This window comes from Acanthisitta chloris, unplaced genomic scaffold (genome assembly GCF_000695815.1).
Source record: "Acanthisitta chloris isolate BGI_N310 unplaced genomic scaffold, ASM69581v1 scaffold11172, whole genome shotgun sequence".
In the NCBI taxonomy this organism is placed as follows: domain Eukaryota; kingdom Metazoa; phylum Chordata; class Aves; order Passeriformes; family Acanthisittidae; genus Acanthisitta; species Acanthisitta chloris.
The window spans coordinates 12,505-25,923 of record NW_008662215.1 but is presented as its reverse complement, the minus strand read 5'-3'; the positions used below and the strand labels follow the sequence as shown (position 1 = coordinate 25,923).

The 13,419-nt window shown below is 43.7% G+C and overlaps 1 protein-coding gene across 1 annotated transcript in view; it reads left to right on the top strand.

The window, feature by feature from the left end:
* Positions 1-165: 165 nt before the first annotated feature.
* Positions 166-13,419, top strand: part of LOC103798267 (ATP-binding cassette sub-family A member 12-like) — a gene marked incomplete at both ends in the record, with an annotated part of 25,100 nt that continues 11,846 nt past the window's right edge. Inside the window, 11 exons of the mRNA XM_009070520.1 lie at positions 166-419; positions 530-642; positions 1,093-1,217; positions 2,046-2,219; positions 3,772-3,936; positions 5,068-5,269; positions 5,860-5,999; positions 7,178-7,297; positions 8,463-8,553; positions 9,910-10,089; positions 11,553-11,868. Coding sequence (XP_009068768.1) covers positions 166-419; positions 530-642; positions 1,093-1,217; positions 2,046-2,219; positions 3,772-3,936; positions 5,068-5,269; positions 5,860-5,999; positions 7,178-7,297; positions 8,463-8,553; positions 9,910-10,089; positions 11,553-11,868 — 1,880 coding nt within the window. The remainder of the gene's footprint in view (positions 420-529; positions 643-1,092; positions 1,218-2,045; positions 2,220-3,771; positions 3,937-5,067; positions 5,270-5,859; positions 6,000-7,177; positions 7,298-8,462; positions 8,554-9,909; positions 10,090-11,552; positions 11,869-13,419) is intronic.

The following is a 13,419-nucleotide window of genomic DNA, read 5'->3' as shown; positions in this document are numbered from 1 at the left end:
CCCAGCCTGGAGCGCTGCATGGGACTGTTATGGCAAATATATAAATCTTAGTCCTAAAGAGAAACAGAAAGGGACAGCTAGATTCTTTAAAACTTGCATTTTATAATTCTGTCATCTAACTGGTATTTGTGCATTTATCTCCTTTTTTCAAAATCTCCTCTGAAGATATCTCGCCTCCGGGATCTGACAACACTTCTTTGTGACTACGAGAGCTTTAAGTCAATACAGCATATCTGCCATCTCCCTGAGGTTAGCTTCGGAGAACTGTGCGAACAAAGTCAATCTCATGAGCAGCTCCTCCGCACTGTATTGCTGAGCAATCAAGTTGTGACCAATGTACTGAATCACAGGAGAATCTCCCAAGAGCTTCAAAATGTACTGATTGGGAATGTCACCAACATCCAGACACAACTGAAGTGGTGAGGCTCTCCCTCTGAGTTTGACGGTGTTAGTAATCTATTTATGAAATTACTTCTTGCCTTCTTTGCATAGTCTCAGTTTTGTTTGTTGTTTTGTTTTTCCAATTTAGGCTTCAAGAAAATATACCAGAAATTGCTTTCTTTCAAGAGATTCCTCAGTATATGACTACTTTGAATTCCATGTTGAACATCACTGAGAGTTTAACAGATTCTAGCAAGCAAGGTACTTTTTTTGTGTTTACTTTACAATGTTGGTAAACATCATCACTGGTTCCATACTTTCTACTGGAAGTCCCAAGAACTGCCTAGCTGCCAGGAAGAAGTGATATTAATGAAATAACCATAAACCCTACACATGTCCTTGGGATCCTTTATCTGGGGTACTTCTAGAGCCTGCTCTAGACCACCCTTTGTTTTCTGTGCAAAGAAAGTACCAAGTCCTCGTAATTAAGCAAATTTTGCTATCCAGAAACCTGATAACTTCAGCCTACAAATTGGAGTTTAAAACCTAGGAGATAACGACTGTGTTTTGCAAGTTTTTGTTGGATATTCTTTTATCAGCAGTGTTGTACCACACTTCCATACTTCACCCAAAGTCCTCTTTGTGTGCTTGAGATTGCCATGTGTCTGGAGAAAGCTGTTACATCAATTGTTCTTTGATTGCTCTTCACAGAGAAGTTAAGAGATGTGTTTAAAAACGTGGACCAGCTCAAAGAGGATCTCAAAGACACAACAGGAATGTCTGCAGCCAGTATTGATGCTCTTCTGGAAGTATCTCTCCCGGAGAACAGCAGTCAGGTAAGTTTGCTGTCATCCTGTTGGGAGATATTGTTGCTTTCTACTTCTCAGACCATTAAAACCAGAATTTGTTGGTGGATGCAGCTGAGCAGATCACTGCACGTGAAGACGTGTGACAGCACAGAGAGGTAGATGATCCCACAGGGGTAGACAGCAGAGCAAGTTATGGATCAGAATAGCCACCAGAAATGCAGTGGGAACAGTCATTGTCGTCAGTCCAGCTACTGGAGACCAAGAGCCATATGGTCCCTTTGGCTGTCACCAGTAGCTGGTACACATCCAGGCACTGCCTTGTGAGTGATGGCTCTGGTCTGTAGCAGGGCGCAGTTCACTGTGACAGACTAATGAGGGCTGAGTGGGGTGTTCAGTGGGGTCCTCAGCACTGAGAAGTTGTCACAGTCCAGATGGAAAAGTACACTTCTAACCACAACTCATGAGCATGCTCAGGGTCTGAGAATAGTCTCCCATAATGAGAGATGAGCTTGCCTCCCTTGGCCTCCTGGGCAAACAGAGCTCCAGATGCTTTTCCCTTTCCCAACCATCTTGTCTGGACTGAGCCCCAAAGAGTGTGCTCTTTTCCAAACTTCACATGCATCAGTCAATGAGAAATTGAAGCCACAAAAGCTTTTACTACTGTGCAAGCTGAGTAGTAAAACACAATCCTTAAGATTTGGACCTGGGAGTGGGAGTAATGGGTAGGCATTTTCTGGTTCTCAAGGTTGAAATATGACACTGTGGAAAGAACCACAGCAAGGCAAGATTAATCCATGCATACTGGAGCGTGCAGTCCACCCCTAACAAATCTATTTTCCCTTTGTGCAAACACAGCTCATTTCTCAGATCCTCCAGCTGGAGTCCTGTAGCGTCCGTCCCGCTGACCCGCAGCTGCGAACAGTAGCAGAGGAGTTCTGCAATCTCTCTCTTTCAGAGAGGACTCGTGAGACATACGTCCTTGGGGTCACTCTGTTACGACACTTAGACGTTTACAATTTCTTATACAAGGTTAGTGCTGGATTTGTAGAGTGGTTTCTGGAGTCTCTGCTGCATGGAGTGGCTGAAAGGTCATAAAATATCATTGCAGTGGCCAGAAGCTATGCTGATTTACACAAGCCAAAGATCAGGCTTTGCTCATGCAGTAATTTTTATTGCATATCCATGCTGTGACATTGTGGATATAAATGAGAGTCCCAGCTGGTGCAAACCAGCAAACCTCATTTAAAGGCACTGGACCTATTCTAAATACCTCCCTGTTTGCTAGTATCCTTTATGTGCTGTCATAACCTCTTGAACATTCCCAGCTGACCCCAAAATAAGGCACTGGGCTAAATTTTTTTATTTCTTGAAAGTCCTGTAAAATCTGTTTTCCCTATGTGTTTGGAACTACAAAGTTATTAAATTATTCAAATATCCCCCACATACCACTGTAGAAACAGTATATAAGAGAACATTCATGGAGAAGTGTGTATTCAGTACATATTTAAAAATGGTGCAGGAGTGATCCTGGAGAAATAAGTCATGAAACAAGAATGCAAGTGAATTTGGCTCAGGTCAAAAGTCGATCATAATGTTTGACATCAGGAAGAATTTCTTCACTGAAAGGGTGGTTAAGCATTGGAATGGGCTTCCCAAGAAAGTGATGGAGTCACCATCCCCAGAAGTGTTCAAGAAGCGACTTGGCATGGCACTTCGTGCTATGGTTTAGTTGACAAGGTGATGTTTAGTTAATGGTTGGACTTGATGATCTTGGAGGTCTTTTCCAAACTGAATTACAGAATGGCCTGGGTTGGAACGGACCGTAAAGATCATCTCATTCCAAATCCCTGCTGTGGGCAGGGACACCTTCCACTAGCCCAGGTTGCTCCAAGCTCCATCCAACCTGACCTTGAACACTTCCAGGGATGGAGCAGCCACAGCTGCTCTGGGCAACCTGTGCCAGCGTATCACCACCTTCACAGTGAAGAATTTTTTCCCTAATACCTGATCTAAACCTACTCTCTGTCAGCTTGAAGCCATTCCCTCTTGTCCTGTCACTCCAGGCCCTTATAAATAGTCTCTCTTCATCTTGTCACCTCCCTTCAGGCACTTGAAGGCTGCAATTAGGTTACTCCAAAGCCGCTTTTTTTTCAGGCTGAACAATCCCAGTTCTCTTAGCCTTTCCTCACCGCAGAGATGCTCCATCCCTCTTATCATCTTGGTGGCCTTCTTTGGACTGACTCCAACAGGTCCATGTACTTCCTGATTCTATGTCTCTATGCTGTGTGAAATGCTGCCTTAACTGATTTTTATCCCAGCCAGTATCTGACACACATTTCCCAACTGTAGGTGTTTGGAAACATGCACTGTTCAGATTAGGTAATATTCAGGGGAGTGGTTCACAGAAGGGATTTAGGAATACAAATCCCATTCATTTCCCATGGGATATCCACTCTCTAAGCCTCCTAACAGTTTTGAAAATCCCACAGTCCTTGTCTTTGAATGAACACAATACTGACATGTACAAGCATGTGCACAGATTCCTGCTAATCATAATTGATTTCCTTCCTGCCTTTTGTAGATGTTTTTCCCTAAGGAACTTCAGAAATCCGTGGACAAGATGTTAGGCCTTCTGACAAAAATGAAATATTTCAGACACCAGGTTGAATCTGGCGTTGATCCATTGCTACAAGCTATTCACTCCCTGAAAAAGCTCCGGCAGTCTAGGAAAATGCCACTGACTAAGGTAGGTGTCGTCTGCATGTCGTTTGAAGGCAAAACACCACTGGAACAGTTTCCACAGTAATTTCTTACCCTAGAAGTCAAAGGTGCATGAAATCATAGATTGCTGAGTCTCTCTTAAAGCAATAGTGTTCTAAGAAAAATCTCAAATTTTTTTTTTATCAAAATTTAAATTTATTTAAATTTATCAAATTTATCCTTAGAAATGTTCAGGGCCAGGCTGGATGGGGTACTGAGCAACCTAGTGGAAGGTGTTCCTGCCTGCAGCAGGAGGGTGGAACTAGATGATCTTTAAGATCCCTTCCAACCCAAACCATTCTGTGATTACATGTTACCTTCCAGGGAGAGCTTTGATTTGGAGCAGTGGGACCATCATGTGTTCATGACAGGTGGGACTCTAGGAACACATGCTGTGAGAGGGATGCTTGGAGCAAAAATGCAGGGGATGAACAATTGTCTTGAAGGAGGCAGGACTCCCAGCAAAATACTGGAAGAGTCAACTGGTGAAAATAGCTGGAGAACTGTCCACTAAAGGCAAAACCACATAAGTCAACAACAAAAAAATTGCTCTAGCTTTAGTGTGTGTTAGATCACACGCAAAGCCTCAAGACTGCCTGAAACATTCAGTACAAAGCCATTACTGCTCTGACAGCTGCAGTAACTTCAGGGTGTACTACCTTCATCCAGCACTGTGTCCAATCCCTCTCTGATCCATAGTCAATGAGAGCATAGATCAGAGGAATCGTTCCTGGTTGTCACTTTGCCTGCACATTGCAGAGCCATGTACAATCATGGTTGAGATAGGGATAGGGGATATGCACATCCGTGTGCCAAATCCTGTGTTGTAACCCAGAGTGTATACGTGTCACCAGGCACATATCATAGGGGATTCCTGCATACATTGTAGGCAATTCCCACATTGGCTGTCATACCTGGAAATTAATTTACCACTTCTGTTATAGCAGAGGTTAGCCAAAAAATGTGTGATTTCCACGGAAAGTTCGTTTTTTTTCATAGAGACAAACGTCTCATAAGAAACAGTGTAAAAATGTTCAATCCTTGCCTTCTCATTCTGTTATTTCTTTTTCTCTCACAGTGGGGTGCAGGATTTATTTGCATTTTGTCTTCTCTACAGGCATTATTTAAACCAAACAACTTTAGGATAACACGTGGCACATTTAAGTCCATGTCAAAAGTTCTCTGCAACCAGGAGATCACACCCCTGTTTTTTGAGTCCTTGCTTCCAGATTTTGGAGACCCTGCAAGCAACAGTTCTTATGAGAAGGATGTCTACGTCCGAAAGTTGATGAGGAAATATGGGATTCCTCATGACTCCAGTAAGTCTGGCTTTTCCTTAGGGCTTAAACATTTCAGAGCCAAACTCTGCTATTTCCAGAGAGATCTAGTGCTGAGCTGTTCCCCCATATGTCTCTGAGGGCTGTAAGTGCTCATTATTTATGCTAGCTGAAGATTTGCACTGCCCTAATTATCAGTGGTTTATTTCCATAAATGTTCAAAGGAAAACTGCCTGTGCAGCAGAGCAGTGCTTGACACTGCACTGCTTCCCATTTGTTGATGATCTGGTCTTAGGGCTCAATAGGTCACTGCTTTTTCTTGATGTCTAGTTTTTCTGACTGTACTGACATTATTAGCTCCTCTGAGTTCACAAAACTCCATTTAACCTTGGAGCAGAGAATCTTGGCTCAAACAGCGAGACTCTTGTTGTCTCGAGTTCAGCAACAGGAGATCTTGGGGAGTGGATTGCTTTTGTCAAGATGCATTAGATCAGTCAGTGAAGAGGGCCCTCAAGTCATTCACTGGGCACAGCAACAAACAGGGCAGATGGGGAAAAAATACACACTGATAACTTTCTTGTGTGCAGTCTATTTGTGCTCTGTACAATTTGTTTTCTTGTCTCCCCTTGCAGCACCGTTTTGCTTATCCTTTTACCTGGACCTGGTCAAGACCCCGACTGGAGCTTTAATCTGGTCTTTTTTAAAACCAATGGTGCTTGGGAAGATCCTTTATACACCAGATACCCCAGAAACTCGAGCAATCATGGGAAAGGTATGACTCTGTTACAGGACATCAGGGTACACCCTCTCAAAGGTCTGCTTTCTCATAGCTGGGAGCACTCATCAAATTATCTTTTCGTAGTTGCCTTGCTGATCATATGAGTCATCTTTTGTCTTTGAATGAATCTTACCTCCAGAAAATTGCTGTTGGTCTAATATTCATAACACAATTTTTTTAAGGCCTTCAGTTTATGAAATTTCACCCCCATATTTTCAGCCAGTAAGAGAGAGATATCTCCCAGGACAAATGCTATAACCAGTGCTTGTTTGCAAGCAGGCCAGTCATAGAAGGAAAGCTGATATTGAAGACACTGGATGAGAAACTCACTGCAGTGTGTGCTAGCAGCCCAGAAACTCAATCCAATCCTGGGTTGCATCCAAAGGAGTGTGGGCAGCAGGTCAAAAGAAGTGATTCTTCCCCTCTACTCTGCTCTTGTGGGACCCAACCTGGAATACTGCACACAGTTCTGGTGTCCTCAACATAAGAAGGACATGGAACTGTTGGAGCAAGTCCAGAGAAGGCCACAAAGTTGCTAAGAGGACTGGAGCATCTCCCCTATGAGGACAGGCTGAGGGAATTGGGGCTGTTCAGCCTGGAGAAGGGAAAACTGCGTGGAGACCTCAGAGCAATTTTTCAATATCTGAAGGGGCTACAAGGGAGCCAGAGAGGGACTCTGTGTTAGGAACTGCAGTGATAGGACAAGGGGTCATGGGCTCAAACTGAAGGAGGGAAAGTCTAGGTTGGATGTGAGAAAAAAATTTTTTCCTGTGAGGATGGTGAGACACTGGCACAGGTTGCCCAGGGATGTGGTGGTTGCCCTGACCCTGGTGGTGTTCAAGGCCAGGCTGGATGAGCCTTGAGCAACCTGATCTAGTGAGGAGGTGTCCCTGCCCAGGGCAGGGGGTTGGACTAGATGATCTGTAAGGTCCATTCCAACCCCTAAATTCTATGATTCTATGACATGCTCCAAATATCACTTATAAGGCCTTATTTTTAAGTACTTGCATCAAATTCAATGTGTTAAGGGGTATTTTGCCAAACACTGATAGGGTGCTAAGGAAAATCCTAAGGAAACCAAATTGGGTCTTAGCTGTTTTATTGATTTTTTAGTAGAAATCTGTAAGGCAATGAATAAATGAATTCTTATATGTTGTGGACTTCTTTTGTAGTCTAATGCAACCCTGGAACAGATGGCTGACCTAGCCCTGAAGTCCCAGGAGTGGCTGGACAAGTCTCCTGTCATCATGAAGTCGCTGTCTAAGTTAAACCAGACAGTTCCAATGATCAAGGTATGAGATCCTACCTCCCCTGTCTCATTGCCAGGAGGGAATTGGGAAGATGGATTTATTCATTGAAATACAATGGGGTTCCAGGAATATCTTAGGTCAGTTGGGGAGACCCTTCTCAGCTTTTGTACCAGACTTCACAGTTCCTGTGCCTGCTTACCTGTTCCCTTGACAGAAATACTCCTTACTCACCTTTCCATGCAAATCCTGTTTCTCAAATGATCTGTTTGTAATATGCTGCCTGACACTGGCCATGCTGAGGCCTGCTGGAGGGCTCAGATGAGCAGGGAACGCTCTTCAGTTTGTAAATTAACTTTCTGCTTGATGGAGTGATCCAGCCAGCCAAGACCAGGCAAGAAATGACTTTTTCAGAAAATGAAACAGTATCTATAATAAGCATGTTGCTCTAGGTACACACATAAGAGCTAGAAATGTCTTCGTACCTCAGTGAGTGTAAATAAAATTTCTTTTTCCCCATCTAAGGAGCCTCACCTTGCTTGGATACAGAAAGCAGTAGACTGTAATGTTTCACATACTTGTTTCCCATTCTATGTAGTAAAAATTGTCTCCTTTTCTCATAAAACTAAGAAAATGAGATCCCTGAAATCCTAAAGCATTAGAAGCTAATTTCAGGGGCTGGAATTTATTCTAATTGCCATGGCACTGAGAGAAAATCTGTAGTGGAATATGCAAAGTGAAATTAAATATTCTCTGCTGATTGCACTCATTGGTGGAATAATGAAATATTCAGCCGAACAAAAATCTGTCTGCTGATCTCCAAGTTAAGTTTTGGTTGCCTACCCATTGTGCTCTGGCTGTGTTCACAGGTCTTAAACAGACACACAGGAAACCTACTGCACTTCTAGAATAACTAAGATTATCCGTTATGTTTTTTTCATGGGACTCTAGCACCTGGCGGAGACTCAGTAGGAATCCTCTCTTGACTCTGAGAAGCACTAACTTGGACTCAGAGAGCTCTGTATGGCATTTCCACTGCTAGCATTTCCCCATTCTGATACACAGAGTGAATTTTGGAAGGTCAGGAAAGGAGTAGGAGGGGGTGGTACAAATGCTCAGTGAAGGCAGTTGGTGTGCTGTATTTTAGCTCAAGCTAAGCTCAAGAGGCTTCTGGTTAAACTGATGGTCTTTCTTTTTTTCTTGTTGATAGAACACCTTGCAGAATCCCTTTGTGCAGGTTTTTATCAAGCTGATGGTGGATTTGGATGCAGCTGAACTGCTGAGTCAAATAAATGAACTGGGTAAGTTGGTCCATATGTGCTGCCCTCTTACATGTACTTCAGGTCTGGGAGCTCCAGAGTCACCAAACTGCAGTCATCCTCTAGTACTGCTCTTCCCTGGCCAGTTTTGGATGCTCTAGTACAAGGCAACCTCAGCTGTGATTCAGAAATCTTGTGGTCTATGGGGAAAGACTCTTAGAAAGCAAAGGGCCTGTGTGAAGAGATGTTTCTTCTGGGTGTCGAAGGGATAGTGGGATGGGAGTCTCTGCCACTGTGTGTGGCCACTGGAGGACACTGTTTAGCCGTAATTATGGCTTCAAATGAGCTACCTGGGACTCTGCTGGAAAATGTAAAGAGCTCACTTACATCGCATCAAGGTTCAAATTAAAAGTTCTTCAGAGCAGAAAAGAAATGGATCAGATAAAGGTACCCAGGGTGATGAAGCCAGAGGCATCATCACAGGAGATGGTCTGCTGGAATTTGTTGTTCTCCAGTGGTCTTGCATGGTCCTTCAAGGTGAGAGTTGCTGATATGCACTGTGAGAATCACCAGCTAACAGCGGTGGTGGATATATCATCCCCTGTTAGTGCACAGCATGGGGATCACAGTCCCTTCCTCCCTGGGCTTATTGTCCCTACCCACATTTTCAATGAGTGGCCATCCATGTCACCAACATAAACCTGGGCTATGCCAGCAAAACCCAGCAGCAGCCAAGTGTGGTTCTAGTCTGTTGCAGTCAGAAGAGTATTTACATCCTGTTCATGATGACCCCCATGTTATTTCATGAGTAACAACTCTTGTCTTAACTCCCCATAAAATCACAGTGCCTGCAGCAGCTGTTCCATATTAGTTACCTTGCATTATGCAGTCACCTTTGAAACTGCCAGCAAACAGCAGTGTCTTTATTAACTGCATTATGGGGTTTAGTACACACATCAGCACAGCGCACAGCTCTGCCCTGATGTGCTTGGATAAAGTACGTTCTCCCCTGAGACATGGCAGCTCAACAGACGTGTTGATTACATCCAAAACCATAAGGTGTGGAAGGAATGGTGAGCATCATGTGTGAGTCGAAAACCTCAGCAGGTGAGCAGCAACTTCTGATTTGGGATGGCTGTCACATCCCATTGCTGGCATCCTCCCAAAGGCAAACTCACGGGCTTATTACAAATGATTAACATAAAAACTGGGTCAACAACATGCCTTCATTGCACTGCTGAGTGCAGAAGTGTATCTTACACTTAATGCTTAGTATGATAGGGGTTTTTTTCTCTTCCTTTCCTATGTCGTCGCTGGTGTAAAGAGTGGAAGGATGTGATGGATATTTTGCTATGTGTAGTGATGCTAGTGGTTTTGTCTGTGGTGGGTTTTTTCCAGATGATATTCGTCTGGAATTACAGAACAACACTGACATCGTGGATCAGCTGAACACACTAGCTACCCTTGCTGTAAATGTGTCCTCCTGCGTCTCGTTTAATCGCATTCAGGCAGTCAAAGACTTAGAGGAAATGGAAGCTGTGGCTAAAGAGCTGTTTCTGAAGAACGAGCTTTTTGCAAGTATGTGACACTCTTGAATCCCCCTGTAAATTAAGTTCAGCCTGATAGAGGGTGGGAATGCAGCATAAGGAATTTGGCTTTTCACCACCGAGTGTTGTGGTCACAGCTCCCACCACACAGCAATTGATTTTGAGCCAGTGTATGTGGGACCTGCACACTGAGACCTTCTTACGGCTGTGCTTTACCCTCTCCTTTCTGTACCTCCTCTTCCCTTACACCTCCACTGTCTGTATAGAAAGCATTTGCCCCATTGGTGTTTTCTCTTGGTTAGTTCTCAGTTGAACAAAATGTCACTGCCCTAAGGAGATCTTCATGACAGTTACCTTCTTTCAGGCTCCCATGGGAAAAGATGCTTTAATTGAGGAAGATGTCATAGAATCATTTCAGTTGGAAATGACCTTTAAAATCCAAATATGAGATAGTTCAATTTATTAGAAGGTTGAAGTACTTGAGATATTCCAGCCAAGCACCACAATGCTATATTGGGTCTTCTCAGTCACTTCTCCTCTTTGTGGGATGGGATTGCAGCTTTGGATCAGACTGCAGAGAGGGGTGGAGGGAGCAGGGATTAGGAATTTATATTCATTTGAATGATACAAATGTATCTTAATTTTTAAAGAGTGGCAGATATCGTCTCCATTAGGATCTACTGTGATCTTTTTGGTTTTATACCTCAGAAATAGAATGGGGTAGATAGAAACTTTTGCTTTCCTTGGAACTTCAGCCCCCAGTGTTATTCGTCTATCCCCATAAAAGCATTTTTCTTCCCTGTTTGTCCTCCATTCCATCATGTGTTTTATATATGGAATAATCAGGAAAGATGTTCTGGAGAGAAAAACTTCTGTAGTATTGCCTCTACCAAACAGATATTTTAAAAGGAAAAAAAGGTCCTGCCTGTCAAACTGTACATGCATGCCCTTTCCAAAGAGAAACTTGTCATGCTTTTATAGTCTTAGACATCTCATCTTTGCAGGCATTTGTGTAGGTCATCAACAATTTCCGACACCGCATTCCTGAGGCTTTTATGTTTCAGCATCTTGATATGAGCTGTATTGATAGAGAGTACCTTTGGGCATGTTCATGACAGATGTGTGTGCTGACACACCTAACAGGTATCTGGCAGCCCATGTTAACAGCAAGAGTTTTCCAAATACAGCTGGTTCTTTTGAGAGCCCTTTGATTTTTGAATGCTCAGTGGGAAAAGGTTTAAAGACTCTGGGGGTGTATTTCACACCCAGAATCACTGGTCACATTTGAACATAGGAGCAGCTGCAGTGATGTGTTGTTTCCACTGCCAGACCTTATCTGTGAGCCCATTTGAGCATTATTTGTGCAGCAAAGAAATGAAATGATAGACTCTAATGTAGAAAAGGCTTATAAAAATGAGGAGTTCCTAAATATCTGTGTGTACTGCTCCCGTGCTGTCGACTCCAAAGGAAAACCTTTTCACTTTCTTTTCCAAGGTATCATTTTCAAGCTGCCTTCAAGTCACAGCAGCCCTGGACACTCAGTTGATGGGGGCTTGGCCCTCCCTCCTGTCCTCAACTACACCATCAGAATGAGCAGCAGGATCACACAAACCACCAACAGGATCAGGGAGCGCATCTGGACTGTGGGCCCACACAATTCCACCTCCCAGAGCCAGATTTACAGCCGGGCCTTTATTTACATCCAGGACAGCATTGAGAGAGCCATTATTGAATTACAGACTGGCAAGAAACCAGAGGAAATAGCTGTTCAAGTCCAGGCCATGCCCTACCCCTGCTACAACAAGGATATGTAAGTTTGGGTGGATTTTGTCTTCATGCTTTGTGCTAGCTCATCTTGTCTGTCTGGGGGAGTTCACTAGCTGTGCTGGTTTCCTTAATACAATGTTCATGCAGCATAAAAATAATTTAATTACATTGCTGTTGGTTTTTTTTCCCAAGGCTTTGAACAGGAGATGGAATTTTGGACTCTAGTATAAATGGTCTATGCTTAGTTTGCCTAATCTTTTGTTTTCAGTGCTCTGTATGTACCTGGATTGTCATGGTAACCATAGCTTTTACAGCAGGTAAAATTCCCTGTGCCTGTTTTACTACACATGGTGGAACTGAGAGTTGGCAGGACTCGGGTTAAATATGAGTGTTGGCTTGTTCTGCAGGTGTTTACATGCAGACAATGCAGCAGAACTTAGAAAATGGATTTACTGGGGAAAAAAAGGCTCCCTAGATTTGAGCTTTGTTCCTAGAGATTGCTGTCCAGCTGTGGTATTTGTTATTCACTCTAGCAATTCTAGCTCATGTTCAGTGTACAGTGAGTAATTCTCAATCAGGTGCCACTCAGATACTCTAAGAAGGATAAGAAGGAAGACAAGATTGAACCATTCATCTCTGCAATAATGAGGGAGGACAGAGAAGCATTTGATGCACAGAGTTGCCAGGGTTAACAGCCTGTTAGCAGAGCAGTGCAGCATGAACAGTGTGGGGACCAGAATGGGATTTGAATGGTGAAGCAGATCAAAAAGTTTTGGATCGTGTTCCTTTCCACCCCTCTTGAGCCAGATCTGCAGCTAGTATAAACTGCCTCTCTGCCAAATGCACAGAGAGCAGCAAATCTCTCACAGCTGAGGACCTACCCCTCTGGCAAGGCAATTTTGGTGTGCGTGGGAAAGCTGGCAACCTGGTACTTCCTTAGAGTTATTACCCTGACTGCAGCTGGTGGCCAAACCGAGTGGAAAACACACAGGGAAGGGATTTCAATGTCCATCAGAGAGCACTGAAGAGCATTCAGTGAGTAGTATTGGTAGGCTGGATTGTCACTGTGCCCTGACATGAGGGTCTCCCTTGGACCAAAAGGACAGACTAGACCTAGGAGCTATTTCTGTTGAAAAGCCTGTGCATGAGCTAAGAGATTATCTGGGAGCTATAGCTTATAGGAGCTATAAGGCATAATTTAGGAGCTATAGCATATAACTGTAGTTAATGCTGACCCTGAATGCTCCTGTGCCAGCCTGGCATTGAAGAGAGCAGGGGGCCTAAAACCTTCCCAGGGCAGCAGCATGCAAAGTGCCTGCAAGCATGCAGGCAGGGAGCATTCAAACCAAGTTTTGCAGCAAGTACCTGGATTATTGCTGAGAGTTTGTACAATGATTAACTGGCTGCTGGAAGCACTTACTATAAGTCTGCTCCTTTCCTTGTTCTTGGGCTGCTGAGAAAATCACTTGCCTTTGGGTTTCCCTCCCCACCCCAGGTTAAGAGGGACATGAGTTTGCTCAATTATTAAAATACCTAAAGGCTTTGGATTTTCATCCAGGAGAAGTCATCATAAAATGCCTGCTTATCGATTGTT